We start from the raw sequence: 21,846 nt of genomic DNA, 5'->3' as shown, positions 1-21,846 counted from the left end.
TAACTAGGGCAGGAAGCAACTGCCCCAGCACCAACTTTGGGGGGAGCCAGGGGTTGTGGAAAAAAAAATGTGATCAGCTGCATGATCCCTGCAACAGCTGGGAGTGCTCTGTGGCTTCTAGAAAATTAGGGGAGGGGGAGTTCTCTATTCTTTTCCCTTACCTTCCTGGTTTGGCAGAGTAAGAAGGGATCCCACCAGCAACAGTCCATCTATATTCATATATTAGCCTTCCTTATTCAGGTTTGTTATAAGGTCTGACAGTTCTGGGTACTTCAGTAAGTGTAGCAAAAATACATCAAATTAAATTCTTACATGCCATGAGAGGCACTACAGGATAAACCCTCACTTTGAGTGTTACCGCTTTAGATGTTTTGATGCTTTTCCTCTGCTCCAAATAATACATTAAAATATCCGGACAGAGAAACTTGAAGTCTGTTCTTAATATACTGATGTTCTACAGAACGATATTGGCAAGATGAGATTTAGGGCCGTACGTCGGTATTTTGGTTTGATTGGGCCTGTGACTGACTGCTCATTCTTGGAAGGGGAGCCATTGCTGACTGTTTCAGGTGAAATGACCATTTTCCCTGACAAGTGAATTGTCTTTTGAGATGCCTAGGCTGTAAGATTGGCCACTAATTTGAATGAGCTGTAGTTACTTCCTAAAGGCAATGTAGATTTCTTTGATATATTGATTCAGGGCAGATCTGTATACAGCTGATCTGAAGAATATCAGTCTTTCGGAGTGGAACAGAGAATATTGATTTGTTTCTGGTGAATTATTTTCCCAGTAGAATGAAACATTTAGAAAATATTTGTAGTAATCTTTATGACTGAGGGGCAAGGGTCGGGATTTGAACCATCACAAAAGGTTTTGAATGACAACAAATGACATAGTTCTCATAAACCAACTGAAGATGGTTGAAATCTTGTAGTAGGAATTTGGTAATGTTGTGAAATTACATAATTTCCCTCAGAGGTAGGAAAAAAAAATAAAGATAGGAAATGGCAGGCAAAGAAATGCTATGCTAGCATCACCCCAAGATTCGCAGTGGAATCAAAGCTTACAGCATTAGAACAGTAATTTTTTTTTAAGGGATTATCTTGTATTCCACTATTACTTGATTTTAGGAAGGCCTTTCTGCCACAGATATTCAGGATATGTGAATGGTACAAAACTTTATCAGCTCATTTACTCCCATAATAGTTGTGTATATTTAGTGTTCAGTGTGAGCCTTGGTCTGGTGATTGGCATTAATATTAGACAAATGCCCTGCTGTTTCCCAGCACCTAGTATGATTTCTACATTTCAAGAGGTGAAGATGGCAGATTTTCCAATCTTCATCACTGAAGCATTTAATTGCTTTGCTTTTGGTTTGCATAATAGAGGAAACCCATGAGAACAGGTTAATTTGGGTAACTTGTTGAAGAGTGACAAGAGCAATCATATTTAAATATAGCTAACATCCTATTTTATAAAGAGGGAGCAAAATACAACTCATATCAGGTTGCTAATTTTTTCTGTATTCAATAAAAATACCTTTTGATTACAGATAGGAGGACTTGCCAGGTGTTATTTTTCCAAATTCATTTGCCAGAACTACAAGCTTGATGAGATGGTAATACTAACACTTTCATTCCTGGTATCTTTTTCTGTCAGCACAACGGCATGGGATGGGAGAAACTGGAAGGACAGGTTTGAGATTTTTTTTTTGAAAAATATGTTTTTATATAGATATATATATATACAACAGCTCTAAACAGTACTTAAAACACATACAGAGTTACAGAAATATACCCATTGCAATACACACACCTGTACTTGTTCTCACCCATATACCCATCTGCATTCCCTTCACCCTTGCAATCACAGTGTCCCTCTGTTCTTTCCCTTAGTCTTTAGTCTTATAGGTCAGGTTGCTGTCACTGTCATTGTCTTTGCCATTGTCACTGTCACCATCCTCATCCATGTCACTCAATTTGCATTCTCCTTTGCTTTCTCCATCTTCTTCCTCATCATTGCTGCTATGCTCCCTGGAGAGGATGGCTTTGAACAGTTTATGCCAGTGACATCTCTGCCAGATGATCTCTGCAATTTCTTCACCATCCTCTATTACCATCTTCTGGTAGTAGGTCTGCAGCTCACTCAGTCCCATTTTAACACAGGTCTGCACTGAGAGCTTTGTGTGCTGGCACACGAGGAGCTTCCTGGTCTTCCACAGGTTGTTGCTGATGCAGGAAATGAACTGATCGTGGTAGGTTGATGGGAACCCCTGTTGTTTGGCCAGGTGACCATATGGCACCACTTCTCTGGTCATGATCTTGACTGTTGTCACCACCCAGCAGAGCCAATTTACCTTCTTCCACACCTCCTTGGTGTATGGACAGAACCACAAGAGGTAGCTGGTAGTCTCTGCTCTGTTATGGCAGATTTCTCTGAGACAGTTGGGCTGGCTTCTCTGACCCTCTCTGTCTCAGAGCCTGCACAGGTAGCACCTGTGCTTGCCGGTTCAAGTCTCTATGGTCTTTTCTTAGGCCCTTGTGGAAAATATGTTCCTACGTAGCCTGTCAGCCATCACCAGAGAGCAGATCCATGGTCGACAGTATGTCTCTGGCTCTAATTGCCTCCTGCATATTCCTGTGTTTGGTCGTGGTTGCAGGGGCTTCTTTGAGCAGGTCATACTGCTTGAGAACTTATCTAGGACCTTGTAGAATCACAGGTGCTCCATGGTCCATGGTTTCCCATTGGGCAGCATGTAAACCCACCACTATCTCAGCAGGTGCCCTGTGAAATATCTGCCCAAACAGGCTGTTTTTGTCTCTCCTTCAGTCATCAGCTTGCAGATCTGGCTTATGTACCTTGCCCCGAGGAAGAGGAGGACATCTAGCATTCTACGAGTTGGTCTTGTGTAGTGCCTTTCTTGCTTCCTCCTCCCATCTGAATCTCCAGAAGATGCCCCCCCTGGATTCTGTGGGTGACATACTTTGGCAGGGGGAATAACAGTGCTGTGTACAGGAGTACTGGTAGCAAAACCGCCTTCCAGAGTGACATGGATCCCCCCACCCCTCCTCCATGAAGAGGTGGCATGTGTGCAACAGTCCCAACCATTGTTTCACTTGGGCCTCCATCTTTTCCCATGCCTTCCAGTCACTCAACTGAGGGTCAAAGCCCACCCCAAGGATCTTGAACCCCTCATGGGGGACAGAGACCCCAGGGACAACAAGTTCCTGAGTTTGCCTGACACCAGGCAAGTGAGCTTGGCCCCTGCCACTGCTTTGTAGATCTGTGTGCTTCTGCACCCTTTTGACTGACCACTTGTCTCTGCACAGATGCTGAGGTTGTCCATGTAGGCCAGGACCCTGGTCTCTTTTCCACTGCCACTGGAGATCAGGACTCCACTGATCCTGGGATCCTATCTGATCCACTGGGCAAGGGGTACCTTCATGCAGATGAAAAGGATTGGGGAGAGTGGGCAGTCCTATTGGACCCCTGACTGTCCCATATCGGTGCACTCAGGAACCCGTTGACTAGAACCTTGCTGCTCCTGTCCCTGTACAGCATCCTTATCCAGCTGATGACCTTTGGAAGGATGCCCATCTTCTTCAGTGTCTCAAAGAGGAACCAGTGGGATAGTTGGTCATAGGCCTTCTTAAGGTCCAGGTTCAGCATGGCAACTTTCTGCTGTCTCTCTGATTGAAGCTGGAGTGCATCTCAGCTGCAGCAGGGCACTATGGATCTGGTGCCTTGGCAGTGCACACAACTGATCATAATGGGTGATGGATCCTAGGACAGATTTAAATCACTCAGCCAAGACTTTGGCCAGCATCTTGTATTTGAAACTGAGGAGGGCAATGGGCCTCCAGTTCTTCAAATACTCCTCTGGAGTTGACAAGAAGGGTCATGAGGCCCTGGTCCATCCCAGCCCCCATGTGGTCCTCCTGCAGTTGCTCTTGCAAGACCTCCAGGTTGGGGCTGGCCCACCTGATCCCAGAAGGCCATATAAAACTCCTGGGGCAGGCCATCTGCCCCAGGCATCTTACCATTCTTGAAGCAGCAGAGGATCGTGTCAATCTCCTCCAGCATCCACTGCTTCTCCAGCTTCTGCTGCTCATCTTCCTGAGGGCTCAGGTGAACTCTTGCAGGCACTGCTGCATGGCCCCTGGGTCCTCTAGGCATACAGTGTAGAGTTCCCAGTAGAAGGCTGCCATCTCCAGCATCTCCTCCTTCAACTGGCACTCTACCCCTGCTCTATCTCTCAGGCTGGTTATGGACTCCTTCTTGGTCTTCAACCTGCTAAAGTAAGCAGGCCACTCCTCCCTCTTCTCCATCCGGGGGCCTGAACTTGGAAGATCTTTTTCCTGGCCTGTTCACTGTACCAGGCTCTGATCTGGACCTTTACCTCCTGGGGGCGGACAGGTGTGAAATGCAACAGCAGCCAGTATAGCAGTGAGAAAGAGCCATAGGAAGAGCCAGACAAATTGACAGCATCGTCCCTTCAATAGAACGGCTATTCAGTACACTGTGAGCAGCTTAGCTTATCTGGCCAGCATAAAACTGCTGCTCTTCCAGCCAGTGCTTGTTAACAAGAGGAAGGACACAGTAAAAAAGCATTCCAACAGGGAAAATAGAAGTGTCTGGGATGAAAAGCTTCAGAAGGGAGACAGGTTCTGTGTGATCAGTATTTCATTGCCACAAGAAGCCTTTTGATCTTTGAGTAGTTTTTGTCTTGATGCGCAACTAAAGTTGCATGCCAGAACTAAAGATTTATGTATTAAAATGTCAGCATGTCTGCTCTGAAAAGGTATCTTTTGTTATTGATAAGAAACAAATATGCTTTAGGTATTTTGCAAATTGGAATCTGCTTAGGGACATGCTCAGGCTTTGCATGATACAGAAGAAAACATGCCAAATCAGCCAACATCTCTGCCTTCCAGGCACTAGGTAAACTTCTTTCTAAATTCTGGGGGAAAAGGCATTTTTTTAACCAGCAAGCAGTCCTATTTAGAGGAGGTCAGTGACTATAGGAAAATCGGCAGGATTCTTTATTATTTCAAGGCATATTGGAAGTTACAGTAGTCATACAGAGAAATTTTAATCTTCATAGCCATGGGCCTTACTTGTGGTTCTGGAAACAAAGAGCTAGTTAACTTCTGTGTACAGGATTTTTTTTTTTTTTTTTTAAATCTGTATTTCTGAGACTTGCTATGTAAATCTCTGTAAAGTCATTTATTGGTTTTTCATTTTTGCCCTGGATTTAGTAACTCAGTACTTGGACATACAACACACTTACAGCAAAATAAAAAAGCAGAAATGCTGTTTAATTTACAGTTGTATAAGTGTCACACTTGTATAATTTACTTGAATCTGGTATAGAATTACTGTAGAAAAAATTAGAGATAAAACCACACTGGAATAAGTTATACCACTGTGTGTATTGTGTGACTTCAGTTTATTCTGGTCTAGTCATTTACTTGAGGCAAACAAGCTGTTGCCTCTTCCCAGCCTTCTTGTTTTGAGGCACAGTTTTAGCTGCCTATAACATGTAGTTACCACGGAATAGCTGCTTATCTGTCTTTTCCAGATCTCAGTGTAATCTATGTTGATATACAAAACCCATGTAATGTATACCAGTTTGAATGCATCATGTATCCAGGCCCTCTTGTTCACTGGTGGTTTTAAAATGTTTTCTTGTTTCATAGCTCCTTTTTTATGGTGTGGAAATGTATTTCTACTTAGATATATGCATGTGGGCCTTAGGGAAGTAATAGACCAGGCCCAGAATTTAAATGCAGGTGTCTTACATAGTACTGCCTTAGTTGAAATGTTTCAGGTAGCTCTATATGTGACATTTTAAGCAAAATATTTAAGGAGCTGCTTTGTATATTGGCAAGCATTGTGCATATAATCATAAGCTTCAGCATTTGGTATAGTTTTGATAGGTTTAGTTTTGGTGAAAGGGGTCAGACAGCTCTGGTGAATACATTCCCCCTCTTATCTACTGGGATAACTTTCCTGTGGTCTGCCTTGCCAATAAGCCTGAAACTTTGTTTAAGGAGACTTAGTCTTTGGCCATTTTGTAAAGTAAGATAAGAGGTTAGGGTTATAGGAGCTGGAAGTGAGTCTTCAAAACTCCCCTCATAACAGGGCCACCAAGTATCCACTGGAATTCCTATGATGGTGGCTAGCTATGAATGGCTCTGCAGCTCATTAGCTTGGAAGGTTACAGTCCCCCAATTAGCAGTGGTTAAAGTAGATTTAAAAAGTCCTCTCACCATATCATTCATGCACTTTTTGGCCAAGACAGAGGAGCAGGAGTAGAAATAGGAAAGCTGAGCTATGAGTGCTTTTACTCCAAAAAAAATGGCAATTTAAGAGAGAGTTCTAGCCATCTAATCTAGGTGTCGATGATTCCCACAACACCTACTTTTAAAGAACATCAGTGTAGTGAAGTTAAGTTATATGAAAGACTGGAAATACCACAGTGTTTATATGTGCAACCCTCATTCTTCCCTCTTCATGTCTGCTTTAATTTAGATTTTTAATTATGATTGTCTTTTGCTCACATAGATTGTCAACAGGATTTGAATCACAGACCTACAGATCCCCAACACAGACCCCTTTCAGATGAAGAGGTGACCTTTTTATAGCTCTGTCCCCTAGAAGATGATAGGAAAACCCATGGCAAAGTGTACGTCATAATTATTTGTAAGGCATTGTAGAAATGTTGCGAGTCATGTTTCTCATGGTCTTTTTTCTGGGTCTAAGACCAAGGCTTGTCTAGTAATTAGAGCAGTAGTTAAGGCAACGAAGGGTGAAACTCTGTTCTGGTATATTAATTTTCAAAAGGCAGTGTGGCAAAGGGGAAGAGTCATGGTACTAATGTATTAAATACTTGGGTTCCATGAAGCCTCTCAATTACTTTATTTGTAAAATGGACAAATAAACCTTGTCTTCCTCTTGGTCAGGCTTATAGAGGAGTCATTAATAAGGCCAGTAGATTGCACAGAAATATTGCATTAAAATGGTAGTTAAAGGTGAGAGCCATCCAACCCAGCCTAGTATGCCTCCCCTCAGGCTAGAAGATATTTCATGGAGGAATCTCGTGTGTGTGTATGTGTATGTATGCATGCGCGCACACACACACACACACACACACACACAAAATTTAGAATTCCAGAATATTTGATATGTAGTTTAGCTGAAACTTGGTGCTATTTTCTTAACTTTAGAGCCTGTCAGTTCCACTTCGTTTTCTTGCATTTCTTCTTCAGAAAGCAATTCTGTTTTTGAGGAAAGCATATCACTTCCAATTACTGAGGCAAAGGACCACACAGTTTTGCTCATAACTGTAACCTCAATGCCATCCATCCTTTTATGCATTGTTTCTACCAGTAGACATATAATGTCAGCTTGGTTTTCATCTATGTTACTTCTGTCTCAGAATTACATAAAAGGAATTTTAAAGAGGTTTAATTTAGCTCAAGGAGTGAGAAGACTGTTTCATTGCCTTGTTTTCTGGCTAGGGTGCAAGGTCAAAGAGTGACAAATGGTAACTGTTTTGCTTACAGGTCTGTACTGTTCACATAACCCTGAAAATAATGTTTAATATCAATTGATTTTTTTATTATTGTAAGATTGGGTTATTATTCTTTGTTGTTGTAAAATTACTTTGAATGGAACCCCTTGCAGTGTTTTGATGGTTTGCTCATTTAGGGTCTGATTCAGGGTTTACTGAAATCAATTGAAACCTTTTTATTGATTCCATACTCTGTCAGAACAGGACTTTTAATTCCAGACCTATTCTTTTTGTTTATTAATAACTTTCCCCCCATCCTTATAATCTTTTTTTTAATTGGGTAGCTTTATTGGTAGTATTGTCCATTTTGAATGGAAAATAATCCAAACTTTTTAATTTATAAACTTTGTATGGTTGAAAATAGAAGTTACAATGGAACTTTAGATATAATTTGATTCTGCAGCTGTAGAACTCTTACCTGCTAATTGAACAGCTGGTAGAACCACAGCAATAAAAGGGTGAGAAATATAATATTGTTCTGGCCTTGGCTTTTAAGACATGAGGATTTGGAGCTTGTAATTCATTAAAAAATAATGTAGATGTTACACAGAGGGAAGCATGACATTAAATATCAACTCCAGGATAAATTGTCAAACTGCTAGAGTGAAATCATAACTGTTATAACATCTACATGGGTGCTGATTGTGACTTCAGTAAAACCAGAATTTTGCTGCTGTTATATAGGTAGTACATGAACTAAATCAAGAATTCAAAGCCACCCATCCCACACAGAAACACATGCCCAAGTTGCAACAGAGTCTGTTGATCCCAGATCGGCCTCATCAGCCATCTTCAGACCCACAGATAAGGGAATCATGGTAGACAATCATCTATGACTGCATGGGATTGCCTATGGTTGCCAATGAGTACATAAACATTAAATTTGTTAATGTTAAGGTTGTATATGTAATCTAAGACAAGTTTTTTCCCCATTTAACCTAGAGGTAAAACCCCCTTATCTTGGATTCAAGCACAAGATGGTGGGGAGCGGGCAGTTCCTGCAGCTCCAACTCCAACCCCAACTTGGTGTCACAAATGGTGTCAGAACTGCTACCCACCCCCCATCTCCTCTTCTTGTTCTAATTAACTTATACAGGGAAGGAAAGCTCCTTTTTCACCCTGCCTTTGCTGGGTTTGAGTCCAGAAATTCAAGTGGGTGACAACAGCTGTTGATTTGCCTCTACCAAGTGCTGCTGGAGAGGGTAATGAATTTGTCTCAGTTTATTTGACCTGAACTGTAGTGGCCTCCTAGACCTGATCCCATAGTAATTTTTAAAGCAATTATCTGCCAGTGAAGTGCACCTCAGCAAGCAGCACAAAGCAGAAATACTCTCCTGTGCAAGGCAGCCTGTTTGAGCGAGCCTCTTTTTGTTCAAGGATCAGGTAGGCATGAGTATATTTGAGTGCCAGGGAATTCTTTGTGAGATGTTAGGAAAGCTCTGAGGAAGAAATGGCATACATAACAGAGACCTTAGGAGTAATGCCTACCTGATCCTTGAACAAAAAGAGTCTCACTCAGACAGGCTGCTCTGCAGAAGATGGAGTTTCCTGCTCTGTGCATTTTCCAGCATGGTCTGCAGGCAGCTACTTGCTGAGGTAAGCATCACTGACACATAATTATGTTAAAAATCACTATGGGAGCAAGTCTGGTAGGGTGCACACAGTTTCAAATGGTGAAAATATGGAACCACCATGGAGACAGAGGGTGTTTCAGGAGGCAAACTGTGGATTCTGGCATCCAGTGGAAAGAGGATCAGGTATGTGCAGCTGTTTGTATAAAGTTGGGATCCAGAGGCTGTGAAAAGATATCACATTGATCCAGGGATAAACCATTTTATCCTGGGACAGTGTGCAATTACACAGACATCCAGATCTGTTGTTCTGGGATAAACCCTAAACAAGTTTCCCAGATATGAGGTAGTAACAATTTATCCCAGGATATTGCAAAGTACATCTGTATAGTTATCTAAGGAGTGCATCATTATATCAATTGCCACATACAGATGTTCAAGCTTTGTCTGCCAGAGCAAAAAAGGCTTCTCAGAGAGAAAAAAAAAGTTTCTCCCAGAAGACTGAACATCTGCATACTTTCCCCAACTTAATTCTTCTTGGGGACCAGGAGGAGAAGAGGTGAGGGAAAAGGCTTCTGTGCCTTCCCAAGACTGGGGTCACTAGTCTGGAGAAGGTGTGAGGGAGCAGCTGCTCCCCTGCAACATCCCATAGACTGCGCGGAAATAGGAGGAATAACTGACAGCTACTCCTCACCTGCTTCTCAAACTGGAGTTCCCTGTGTGAGAAGCAGGCAAAGGCTTTGCTGTGCCAACCCCTCTGCTCAGTTCTCGGACACTGGAACTGAGTGTAGGGCAGAGATGGGAGCCAGGTCCTGGCCCCTCTTGTTTCCCTTTGCTTCCCATACTTCCCAGTGGACCCAGAACAGTGCTAGGAAAGGCAGGTTGTTTTGTTGCAGCAGCAATGGTCTGGAACCTTGATGGTATGGTGAAATACCCCTGCCTTGCCCTGCACTGCTCTGAGTCAGCCTGGAGCAGTACAGGGTGACACAGGCTGCTGTGCCCCTTCCACAAGACTCCCAGAGCCATGCATAGTAGTTGAGTGCTTCCCCGCCCCCCCCCCCCCCCCAACTCTCCCTGCGCTCCTCTGGAGAAGTGCGAAGAGCAATGGCTATTCTGTGGGGGGAACCAGGAAGGTTCCCACTGTTGGCACTGGATTTATGACCCAGATACCTTGTTCCAGGCAGACCCAAACCCTCAGACCAACCATGACCTCTCCATTTGATAATAGGCAAACTTTATTGATACTGAGTGATGGATAAGAATAATGTAGGCAAGACAAACAAAATATCTTCCTCAATTCTGTTTCTACTAGTCCTAGGGATGTAACAGAGGGAAGGTACATCTGGCCAATATGCAAGCTTCACCCTGAGTTTCGTTCTTGAATGTCAGCAGCCCAGAGGCCGAGGGCTGAAGCCCCCTACTGGCCCCCAGTAGGCTGGGTGAAATGGCCTGGTGGTATGCTCTCTGTCCATGGTGGTGTTGGGTTCCCCTCTTAGGGACCCTTTCCTGCTCTGAAATCTCTCCTTTTGTATTCTTTCCCTCCTCTGATGACTCCTGATCTCTGGGCATGGTTGATTGGTTTCCTTGTGGTCATCATTCTGTCCTGTCAGCATATTCCTTTGTTCCAACAAACTCATCACATGCACACATCTTAATTTGGTTATTTCCTGGTCTTCTAATTTGCTCTGTTCACCAAAACCAGAAATTCCAGGGATTCTGCAGTTGGTCACTATGACCTGGTGCCAGTGCTGGAGAGTCCATTATCTCTGTTTGGGTACACTGTTCATACTATGTAGCTTCAGGTAACAGTTTGGTACATGTCTTCAATTTCCCAGCCTGTGTGGCTGATAGCTTCAGACACAGTCGGCCTTGAAGGAAACTTTAGCACAAACAGGCTTTTATAAATCAAGCAAGTTTTTATAATTCACCCTTGCCACTCCCCTAGACCATAGTTCTAATGCAATATGTACTTTAGCTACAAGTCAATTCCTAAAAGCAAACTTCTAAATATCATTTTCTAGACATCGCCCACCACTGGAGAATGCAGCCCTACTGCCAGTCAGCTGATCGGTGGGGTAGGGAGGCATTCTCTTGGGACAGGAACCCTCTTTGGCTGTCTGTGGCAGCCATTGCTTTTTAGCAGCTGTTAACTGCCCCTTGACAGTCTACCCTCTTTTCAGGCAGGGGAGAGGGCAGGCTGTCAATTAATGGGCTCCTTTCTAAGAGTGGGGGTGGCCCAGGGGGGAGCCTTCTAGTACCCCCAGGCTGGAAAGCTTGACTGGAAAGTTCTTCAGCTTTGGAGTTGGAGGAACATCTGTACAGTTCAGCTCCCAGGCTATTTTTCTACTGGAAGAAATTTATTTTGGTAAAAATACACATCTGCAAGCTGCCAGTGGCAGAAAAGTGGCCTTGCATTCAGTCACTCACTAAACCCTGATTAGAAGGGTAATGTGTATATGTGCCAATCCAGGGACATTTTTGTTCTGACACAAACACAGGCACATCTTGTCCAGGACAAATGTAATGCCTGTTCCTAGCCTAGTAGGTTTAGTGTCCTATATAAAGAAGCATGGCAAAGAAAGAAGGGACATTTTTAAAGGGAAAGGCTGTGTGGAGGTTTGGCAAAGCTTGTTGGGTAATTTTGAATATGTAGTTTTTTTATAAAAATTGGGGATAACTTTTTGTAAAACATGTTCCCAGTTTGGGTGAAAGAAAAGGGGCATGGAAAGAGGACACATCTACTTCAGAAGAGAGGCTTGTTGCATATTATATCCTGTCTGAACCTGAAGGTTCTGATACTGACTGTACATTCAGGTTCTGTCCTTTTCTGGGAGAAATAGAGTAATAGGCTCATATTACCTATAAAGCATGCAAGATAAGTGTATAACTAAGAGTGTTTCTCTCAGCTGAGGTGGCACTAACAAATGCATCACTGATTGCCTAGCGTTTAAAGAAGTAACATAATGTAGATATTATTTGTTTGTGTGTAGCTGCACTAGCTGCACATAGGCACAAAAGATGCAATCAGTTTTATTATTCATTGATTCTGAAGTATAAAAGCAGCAGAACCTTAATAAAGTGTCTGGGGAGAGATGAGCTTATTGCACCACAGTCAATTACTTTTAAAGTTATCAGCTAAGGACACTCCTGGGGTCAGTGTATCCATTTAATTCCTTTGACTGCGAAGATAAAAATGATTTATATGGGTTTTTCTGATATATATGTACAACTAGGGCCAGGGTCCTTAATACATTCAGTACCATATTAAACAGCAGTAGTACAAAACAAAAATTTGCTGAGATTTATGTACTTAGTTTAGTGACAAGAAAATAAGAAACTTCACTGTATATCCAAGCTGTTGGCCTAATCCCATTGCAAGCTTTTTCCATTCACTATAGTGCACTTGGAAATGGGCTGTTGGTAGGGATGATGATAATGTAAGCTGTCCCTCTGAGCATTAAAATATAGTATGCATGGAAGGAATCTACCCTCTAGTGGACAAAAAAGGAATCTCTTCCACTTTAGGATTTATGCCATTATGTGGGTCTGTTTTAATCAAAGGGAGGTGAATACTGATTTCCCAAAAAATCAGTTGCTTAATTTTTCAAAACAGAACATTTCCTCCAAGGTAAAAATATTAATTACATAACTCTTAAACTATGTTCAAAATGCCTATGATGAGACTAAATTTATGCACATTTAAAAAAAAAAATCTGCTAGATGATTGAAGTTTCTCTGGTTTATATATTGGGAAGGATCTCACTGTATACAATTTATAGTTTATCAGAAATTAACTAAACAGAGAATAATTCGCAAAATGGCAGTGGTTAAAGCTGACAAGGTTCTTTGGGTAAATCTGATCTCTTTTATTAGACCAACTAAATAGGTTCATGGTTAAAGCTGCACTCTTAAAGGAGAGGATATATACACTGTAAAAGTCTTAAAGGGGAGGATATATAAAGGGGAGGATTTATAAATTGTAAATAAGGACTATCATGACATTTGAGAGCATTGGCTAGATACATTTGACTATATCATATATTTAGGGGATCCTTAATTGAGGGCAAATTTGCAGTGAAAGAATTCAGAATTGAACCTGCAGGGAGGTTCATTAAATATTGGGAGTGTTGAGAATATGGTTATCAACTCCTTCATGACTTATTTGTGAGCCACTACACGTTACACATGGAACTAAGGAGCTATAAGTGTACAAGCTACTAGGGCTGTGCAAAGCTTCGGTCCCTGATTTGATTCAGCTGAGATTCACCCCGATTGAGTGGCCAAATCTCCGAATCCGAACTGAATCAAGAGACTCTTAAATCTCTCCGAATTGAATCGGAACCCTCCAAATCCATTCGGCGAGATTCGGAAAGATTCAATGATTCAGACATAGACACAGCTTTAAATGTTTTTTCTACATACCTCAAGGTACCAGGTGGCTCGTGAATGCTGAGATGGTGGGGTAGATGGAGCGTCCCACAGGAGCGTGGGGACCTCCCCAATGAGCTTGGCAGGACACCTGGAAGTAGGCATGAAGCACTTCTGGTTCACTTCTGGGTCTGTTGGGGAGTGCATTGGGGAGTCCCCCCCCTGGCTCAGTGACCGGTGCCTCTTGGCTCTGGGGTGGCACCCGGGGTCCCCCTGTGGCTGATTGCTGAGCCAGGAGGGTGCATGGGGGCCTATCATGCGCTCAACCGTGGACCCGGAAGTGCTTCTGGTCTACTTTTGCGTTCACTGCTGAGCATATGGGGGGTCCCCCTGCTCTCCTGTGGGAGATGCTCCATCTGCCCCAGCACTGCAGTTTTTGCGAGCTGCACTGGGTACCTCGAGGTATGTAGAAAAAACATTTAAAGCTGTGTCTATGGCCGAATTACTGATTCTCTGAATTAGCATTGAATCTTCAGATTCGGATTCAGCCAAATTAAATTGGGGACAGTGATCTGAATCAACAATTACCGTCCCCGATTCAGGCCGCATCCGAATCGAATACAGCCTGTTTCACCCCCCCCCCCCCCCCAAGCTACCTTCATCACTGATCTGTTTATGGGGACAAAAACTGCCTTTATGATGTTTCTGCTCTCCCTCCCATGTAGATGAACACGGAAGGACAAAGACAGAATGAAGACATGGGCTGGTACAGCTAAGGATCAGACTGTTGCTAATAATTTCCTCCCCGCAACAAGGTCTCAACTTTGGAGAAGCACAGCTGCTCCCTATCTCTTGCCCAGGGCTTGTGGCAGAGCCACAATCAAGCCTTTACCATTAATATTAGCAGCCTTTCATGAAGTATAGGTTGTGATTAATTGCATGTGATAGAAAGCTTGTCTATTCAATGTCTTGACTTAATGTGGAGAAAAGAATTTAAATGGTACATGAGGCACACAGTGTTACAGAAAATGAATTCTTTATCTCTTTCAAGGAGATGAAAAAATCTTCTGTTTAATGTAGTCTACAACATTAAAAAAATACCATAGATATATAGATAGATAAAATTTCTTACTATAAAACAGAATTTTCTTTAAGGCATTCCACACTTTGTCTGTAAAAATAGTAAGGGAATAGGTAGGGTAGTTGGTCATGAAGAATTGTGAAACTCGGAGTATAATGTCTTTACACACAAATCAGAATAAGAATTGTGTATGTAGATGCAAAGGAAAATATACTGTAGTGGTAAAGGAGGAAACAGTGTCAATGTTATATAATCAGAGCCTTATTCGTCATAAACTAGCTATAGATCTGTAAAAGTTATGTCTCCTACAATACTATAACACTTTTCTTACTACTTATGAATACGAAAATATACTTCTTTAATCAGATGTACTACATTAAAAAGGTATTTCAAGTACTAAGATAATTACACGATACACTAGAGTGCTAGACCATAAAGAAAGCATCATGTTCGAGTGGACTCAGTAACTTCTGATTTCTCATTCTGTTGTGCAATTGATTCACTAAATGGCCATTAGTAAGATGCCTAACCACCTAACCTTTCCATGCTTCTACTTCTCCATCTGTATAATCAGACTATAATGCTTTGCCTACCTCCTGGGAGTACTATGAAAACTGAGTATATTAATGTTTGGACAGAGTTAATTGTATGATAAAATGTTATACTGGTTAGGTTTACAAGATTATCATCACTCTAAGCCAGTTAAGTTATCATAATGCAAAGTTAATCATGAGAAGTGGTAGACACGTAATTGTTATGTTGTTTCACTGCTACAGTTGGAAAACACCTTGTTCAGATTATCTGTTATAATATGTGATAATTTTGGTCATTTGTTTTTATGATCATGGAAATGTTGTAATTCACCCTTTTCAAAATGTCTGAGGGAATATTTCTTGTATGATGTCGGATGCTCTATACTTGTTTCTCATTTTTAGCTGTGTAGCAGATGTTCTGATGCATTAAAGTATATGTGTCTACACAGCATCTTTCAGTTAGTGACCATCTACCCAGAATTCAAGATGATCACATTTTATCTTTTCCTGGAAAGCATTTCATAGCTTGTTTTATTTCCTATCCATGTTCTTTAGGTTACCATGGCCTCTACTGCGAAGAGGAATATAATGAATGCCTTTCTGCACCCTGCCAGAATGGTGCCACCTGCAGAGATCTTGTCAATAGCTATGAATGTGCATGTCTTGCTGAATATGAAGGTAAAATCCTTTTTTTGTCTCTCGTAATGTAAGTATTGCCTACTCCATATATTTTATAAGCAATGTTCTGTAATGAATAGGGATACGTGGCCAAATGAAGTTTTAATATCTCCCTATATACAGCAGGAAAATAAATTTTAAGTAGGCCCTGACCCCAACACTCAGGTGAGGAATTCTTATTTACATCAGTAGACACACTAGAGTCAATAGGATTACTCATTTGGACAAAATTTACCTATGTAAGTGTTACTGATTTGAGGTCAGAAATTTTGAGAGATATTAGGTCAGGGGTGTCAAACATACTGCCTGCAGGCTAGATCCAGCCTGTGGAGCTATTTGATTCAGCCTATGAGTCGGTGGACACCCCATATGCCTATAGGCGCCAACTTAGAAGTTTGCTGGTGGGTGCTTGCAGACATAAAACTACCCCTGGTGTTTTATTTTAAATTTGGTGCATTCTTGCATCAAGCCCCATGCAGGCCCAGAAAAAAAAGCATGTTACTTCAATCCAGCTCTGGTGTCTGTAAAAATCAGGCGCTTTAGTGGGACTTTTTTGGCACTTTCATCTAATAGCTGATTGAATTAGCTTTAGCTAAAAGCACCAAAAAGTCCCGCTGAAGTGCCCGATCTTTACAGATGCTGCAGAGTTGTTCCATGCTGCTTCTTTCGGTAAAGCTCGGGCGGGGGGGGGTTGGCATCTGCAAGCACCAAAATGGCTATAGCTCATGAGTGTTGAGCACCCAGTAATTTTTTTTGGTGGATGCTTGAACCATGGAGCACCCACAGAGTCTCACCTATGCATGCAACAGCCCCTGGCCTGTACACTGCATGTGGCATGTGGGCTGAACTCAGGCATCACAGGGGGTTGGTCCAGACTTGTGTAACATATAACCTGTGCCCTGGACTCTGTACCATGTGCAGTGACAGGTTCAGCCCACGTGCTGTCCACAATGTGCATCCAGGCTGGCCCTGGGGGCCATTTGCACAGTGAGCCACAGGTCCAGCACGTGGTGCACACAGCACAGGGGTTTAGCATGGGGCACACGCTCCATGCAGTGCCCTCTTTACCCCAGAGTGAGAGCATAGGGTCAGTCAGTGGGGCGTCCCATGAAGCATATAACCTTGCCAGCCCCATGCTTCATGCAGCATGTATGGCTGGTCCAGCTCCACATGCTGCATGCAATATGCGCTGGGCACAGGGCTCACTATGCACACAGCCCCCATGGTTGGCACAGAGCACATGCTTCCTGCAGCACATGGGCTAGACCCAGCGCTGCAGATGGCACAGAGGGCCCAGGGTGCAGGCTGCATGTGGTGCCCTGGACCGACCCCTTGTGCTACCTGCAGCACTGGGTCCAGCCTGTGCATTGTGGTTGAATACATGATGCCTGCTGGCCATGGGGGCTGATGCATGCTGCATGTGGGCCACACCCAGTGCTGCAGTTGGTTCAGAGGGGTCAGGCCTGGTCTGGCCAGCAGACCAGCTCAGGAATGCTCATCCAGCCTGTGGGGTCTTATGAGTTTGAACCCCTATACTAGATTTTTCTTTAAAGAGATGATACTAAAGCAGTTTTTGGATATAATTTGAATCAGTTTAGTTACTTGGAGTGATGGAGGACATTGGAGAACTTTACAGAACCTTGTTGATTTTTTTCCAGTGTAATGAGTTAAAAGCAGAATTACAAAAGATCACATTGGAACACATTAACAATATTTGTCAATGTGGAAATAATAAATAAGAAAGCAGTTTTCTGGACATTTAATTGCAACTTGTAAAATTCTGAAATAATAACTCAGTGAATGCCCTTCCGTGTTGACTGGGACTGACACCATACACACGTCAACAGATTTTGATTTCATATAACATTTCCTAGTCATTTTATAAAATAAAGGAAGAAAATTGTAAGTTAAAATGTTGTCCATCCAGAATATTTCATCCCAGGGTAAATTTATTTCATTCCGCTAGGAAGAGTAAAACATTAGGGTTTCTATCAACATGCATTTTCTCACTCTTGTGTGTGTACCATTGTGGGTCTCTGAAATATGTCCCAGCCCTTTTTTTCATCTATCTTGCTGTGATTTTGATTTTCATCCATGACCACAGCTTCCTTCTGGAATTGGAGTTGAGTATCAAATGGATGGTGAGCTTTTCAAGCTGTGGTGCCTTCACAGCAAAGCAAAAGTTACCAAGAGTGACATCACCAACCTTCAGTACACCGATGACTGTTATCCTTGCACACACACAGACTGATTTGCAGGCTACCCTTGATCTTTTCTCAGTGTCTGTCACAGCCTTAAACTCTCCCTTAACAATGGGAAGAACAAGGTTCTCCATCAGCCTGCCCCAGCACAAGCTTCCCTCCTCCTGCCACCAATTACCATTGGTGGAGAATCCCTGGAAAAAGTTGAGCAGTTCCCATACCTTGGCAGTCACCTCTCCCAGTCAGTAAATCGCAGTAAGAGCCTGTAAGTCTTGATGTAGAAATCAAACATAGGATTCACTGGTCCAACATATCCTTTGGAAACCTACTTCAGCATGTTTTTGCTGACCAAGATCCAGAGATGGAAATTAAGATTCTGGTCTACAATGCAATGGCTATCCCCATGATCTTTTATGGGTGTGAGACATGGGTGACATATGAAAGCCATCTTAAACGCCTGGAATGGTTCCATCAGCATTGCCTCAGGAAGATGCTTCGCATTAGATGGGAAGACCATTGCACCAATGCCAGCATCCATTCTGCAGCTAACATAACCAGCATTGAGGCAAAGATCATGAAACATCAACTCCGCTGGTCTGGTCACTGTGTGCAGATGGCCGATACTTGTCTCCTAAAGCAAGTCTTCTTTTCTCAATTTAGTCATGGTGAGAGGACCTGTGGAGGACAAAGGAAGCACTACAAGGATACCCTGAAGGCATACCTTTAGAAGGGTGGCAACAACCCTACAAATTGGGAAGTGCTGGCTGGTAACAGGTCGCAATGGCACTGTGCCATACATCAAGCAACAGCCCACTTCAGAGAAAACTATCTTGCAGAGAAATGACAGAGGAGGAAGGAAAGTGCACAGCATCCTGGCCAACCGTTGTGCCCATCCCCCCTCCCCGGCAGCATTTTCATATCTGTGGGAAAACTTGCAGAGCACAGTTGGACTCCTCAGCCACCTTAAAACTCACCAGTAATCCCCTCCAGCAGACATCATCCTTGTATCAAGGAATAGCCAATGTGATGTGTACCATATTCTCTATGGCTTTGTTTGTTTTAAAGGCTGAGATGCAGTTTTGTTTTCGCACTGCTTTTTGAGTCATACTGTGATAAAATTCTGAAATTAACTTATAAATAATTACACAGAGTGGTGGTATTTTAGGAACACGTGAATCCTTATTTCTGTTGACTGAAACTCAGTTAGCTGCTGCTTGTGACTGAGTTTTTTTTTTTTTCTCACTGGTGTGTGCTCTCTTTTCCATTGTGTCAAGAATTCATCATTCTAGAGGTTTAAAGTGGGGGACAGACCTGTAGCTTTTTACTGACAGCAGAAACAGTAGTGTTTTCTCATATTTTGGTTGAGATGTCATGTTGTTAACTCAACCTGAATATTTAACAAAAAGTAGTGTGTGTTTAACCCCTGAAATTCCAGGAAGTTAATTTTGCTTTAGCTATTTATATGGGACCCAGTCCTGTAAACACCCTTTACTAGACATTGTGTTTTCTGCTGCAAGTTGATTCTGAGACTGGAATAGATCCTGGCTCTGTGTTGTCTTGTGTGTTAGCTATTCATCTAAACCAGAATGGCCTCCTTGGGCCAGATCTGGACCATTGCAGGATTCCTCATGGCCCAGTTCCAGTCCCACCTCTGGTGGTGGGGCAAGTGGCGGTGGGGTTAACTCCAGTGCTGTGTTGGCTGAGGGAACCATAGGATTAATACCACATCTGCTCACCTTGCTGCTGAATTCCTGGCCCCTCCACAAGCTCCACTGGCCATATGTTTGACACACCTCATCTACACCATTTCATAGAGGGTATAAAACATTATTACTAGGGCTGTGTAAAACAGCACCATTCCATTTTGACTTGAGTTTTGAACTTTTGATGGAACAGTGTTTGATTTTGAATTTCATTTTGATTCAAAACTGCTGTTCCGTTTTCTTTCGTCAAAACAGTGATGCTGTTTCGATTGCTGTTTTGATGTTTTGCTCATACGCTATAATGGGGAAGCTCAAAACAGCCTCTCTCATCTGGCAGGCAGATGGTGGCCCACAAGCCTGGAAGGGATGTGGGGGCTGTGCCAGTCCTCCTGGGGCTTCGGCCCCCTTATCTGTCTGCCAGATGAGGGAGGGAAGCCAGGTGTTGCTGACTGGGACCAGGCAGCTAGGGAAGGGAACTGAGCCCGATCGCTGAGCTGAATTCCCCTCCCCAGTGCTAGGATCAGGCTGAGGAAAGGAACTCAGCTTAGCTGGGCTGAGTTCCTTTCCCCAGCCCAATTGTAGCACTGGGGAGGGGAACTCAGCTCAGCTGGGCTGAGTTGCTTTCCCCAGCCTGATTGTACGGCTAGGGAGGGGAACTGAGTGGTTGGGCTCAGTTTTCTTCCCCATCCCGATCACAGCACTGGGGAGGGGAACTGAGTGATGGGGCTCAGTTCTCTTTCCCTGTGATGTGATTGGCTTCCCACAGCCTGGCCGCGGGAGGCGGAGAGAGCCAGGGTTGTGCTCCTGGCTGAGCCACATGGGGCTGTGGAGTCGCTGGGAGCGGAGCCCTGGTTCTCCCCTATCTCCCACCTGCTGGTTGCTTCGAAACTTGAAACATTTCAAAAGTTTTGAAACATTTCAACTAGCCTCATTTTGTTTTGAGGCTGTTTTGAAGCCCTTCGTTTTGATTTGATTTCGCTGTTTTGAACTCGAAATGAGTCAAAACAGTGTTGAATCAAAACAGCCAGAGAAATTTTGCACAGCCCTAATTATTACCCCGTTTTGATAGCATTGAAATGCCCTCTTTACATTGATATGTGTAACTGAATTAAGTGCAGAACACCATAAAATCAAGGTAATTGATTTTAATAGGACTTGAAAGTAAAGCTTTTCATAAGTCTTTATAGATTTTTCATTGAAAGCATTGGTTTTCATGACAACTAAGTCATCTTAATTGCATTATTGGTGGGTGGGTAACATTTTTCTTGACATTTTTTTTAGGTCGTATACCTGTTAACCTCCATTTCACATTATTCCTTCGTAATAACTATAGTATTACGAGCTGAAAACTCATGCACACACACCTGCACAAAACAAACACACACCCTGTTTTTCTCCTTAGATAAATAATTTTTATGGGAGGAAACTCAATTAAAAATAGAATAAGTTAGGGCTTGATCTAGAAAAGAATTCATGCAACCTGTTGCCAACTGGAATTCAATGGATCTAGCCTTTTGTCAACTCACTCCAAAGCCTATGTTGCCCCTTTTGGTCAGGGGGCTGGGCCTGATGATCTCGTGAGGTCCCTTCCAGTCCTAATATCTGTGAAATCTATGAAATATATATCTAAGGAGACACTGCACTATCTTGGCTGCAGTTGTTCAGCAAATACAGAAACCTTTTTGAGAATATGGAAGTCTGTGTAAAAGAGAGGTCTAAAGTATGTAATGTGATAATGCCTTTTTCACTGATAATTAACATTATAGTGGGTGCTCAAATCAGACAGCCATCAGAAAATGAATTAAATAATTTTGGCAAGTCCTTTGACATAAGGCCTGCTCTTAGAATAGGCCAAAAGAAACTATACATTGTAACCCAAGATGAGGAATATGCTTACCATAAATACTTTAACTGATAAATTACACAAACAAATGATCAACTGGTAAAATGCTCTCTACATCTTTGTCATTTCGGCTTTTTCAGGATATAATTATCTCCTCTTATTTTCAGAAGCCAAAGCATATGCTAGTTGTTTTATAGGCATATTAATAAAATAGGTCCAAGAATTTACCACTGAAAGACAAATACTGACAAGCAGTAGGGGAACAGATGTAAGAACAAAAGTGGTGAAGCA

The 21,846-nt window shown here is 42.7% G+C and overlaps 1 protein-coding gene across 3 annotated transcripts in view; it reads left to right on the top strand.

Annotated features, from left to right (window-relative positions):
* DNER (delta/notch like EGF repeat containing) overlaps positions 1-21,846 on the top strand; it is a 366,522-nt gene that overhangs the window by 293,575 nt on the left and 51,101 nt on the right. For all 3 annotated transcript variants that reach the window (XM_059730967.1, XM_059730966.1, XM_019491837.2), the window contains one exon: positions 15,686-15,808. In XM_059730967.1, the coding sequence (XP_059586950.1) occupies positions 15,686-15,808 (123 nt within the window). The remainder of the gene's footprint in view (positions 1-15,685; positions 15,809-21,846) is intronic.

Source organism: Alligator mississippiensis, chromosome 7, assembly GCF_030867095.1.
Source record: "Alligator mississippiensis isolate rAllMis1 chromosome 7, rAllMis1, whole genome shotgun sequence".
Taxonomy (NCBI): Eukaryota; Metazoa; Chordata; order Crocodylia; family Alligatoridae; genus Alligator; species Alligator mississippiensis.
This window is presented reverse-complemented; position numbering and strand designations above follow the sequence as displayed.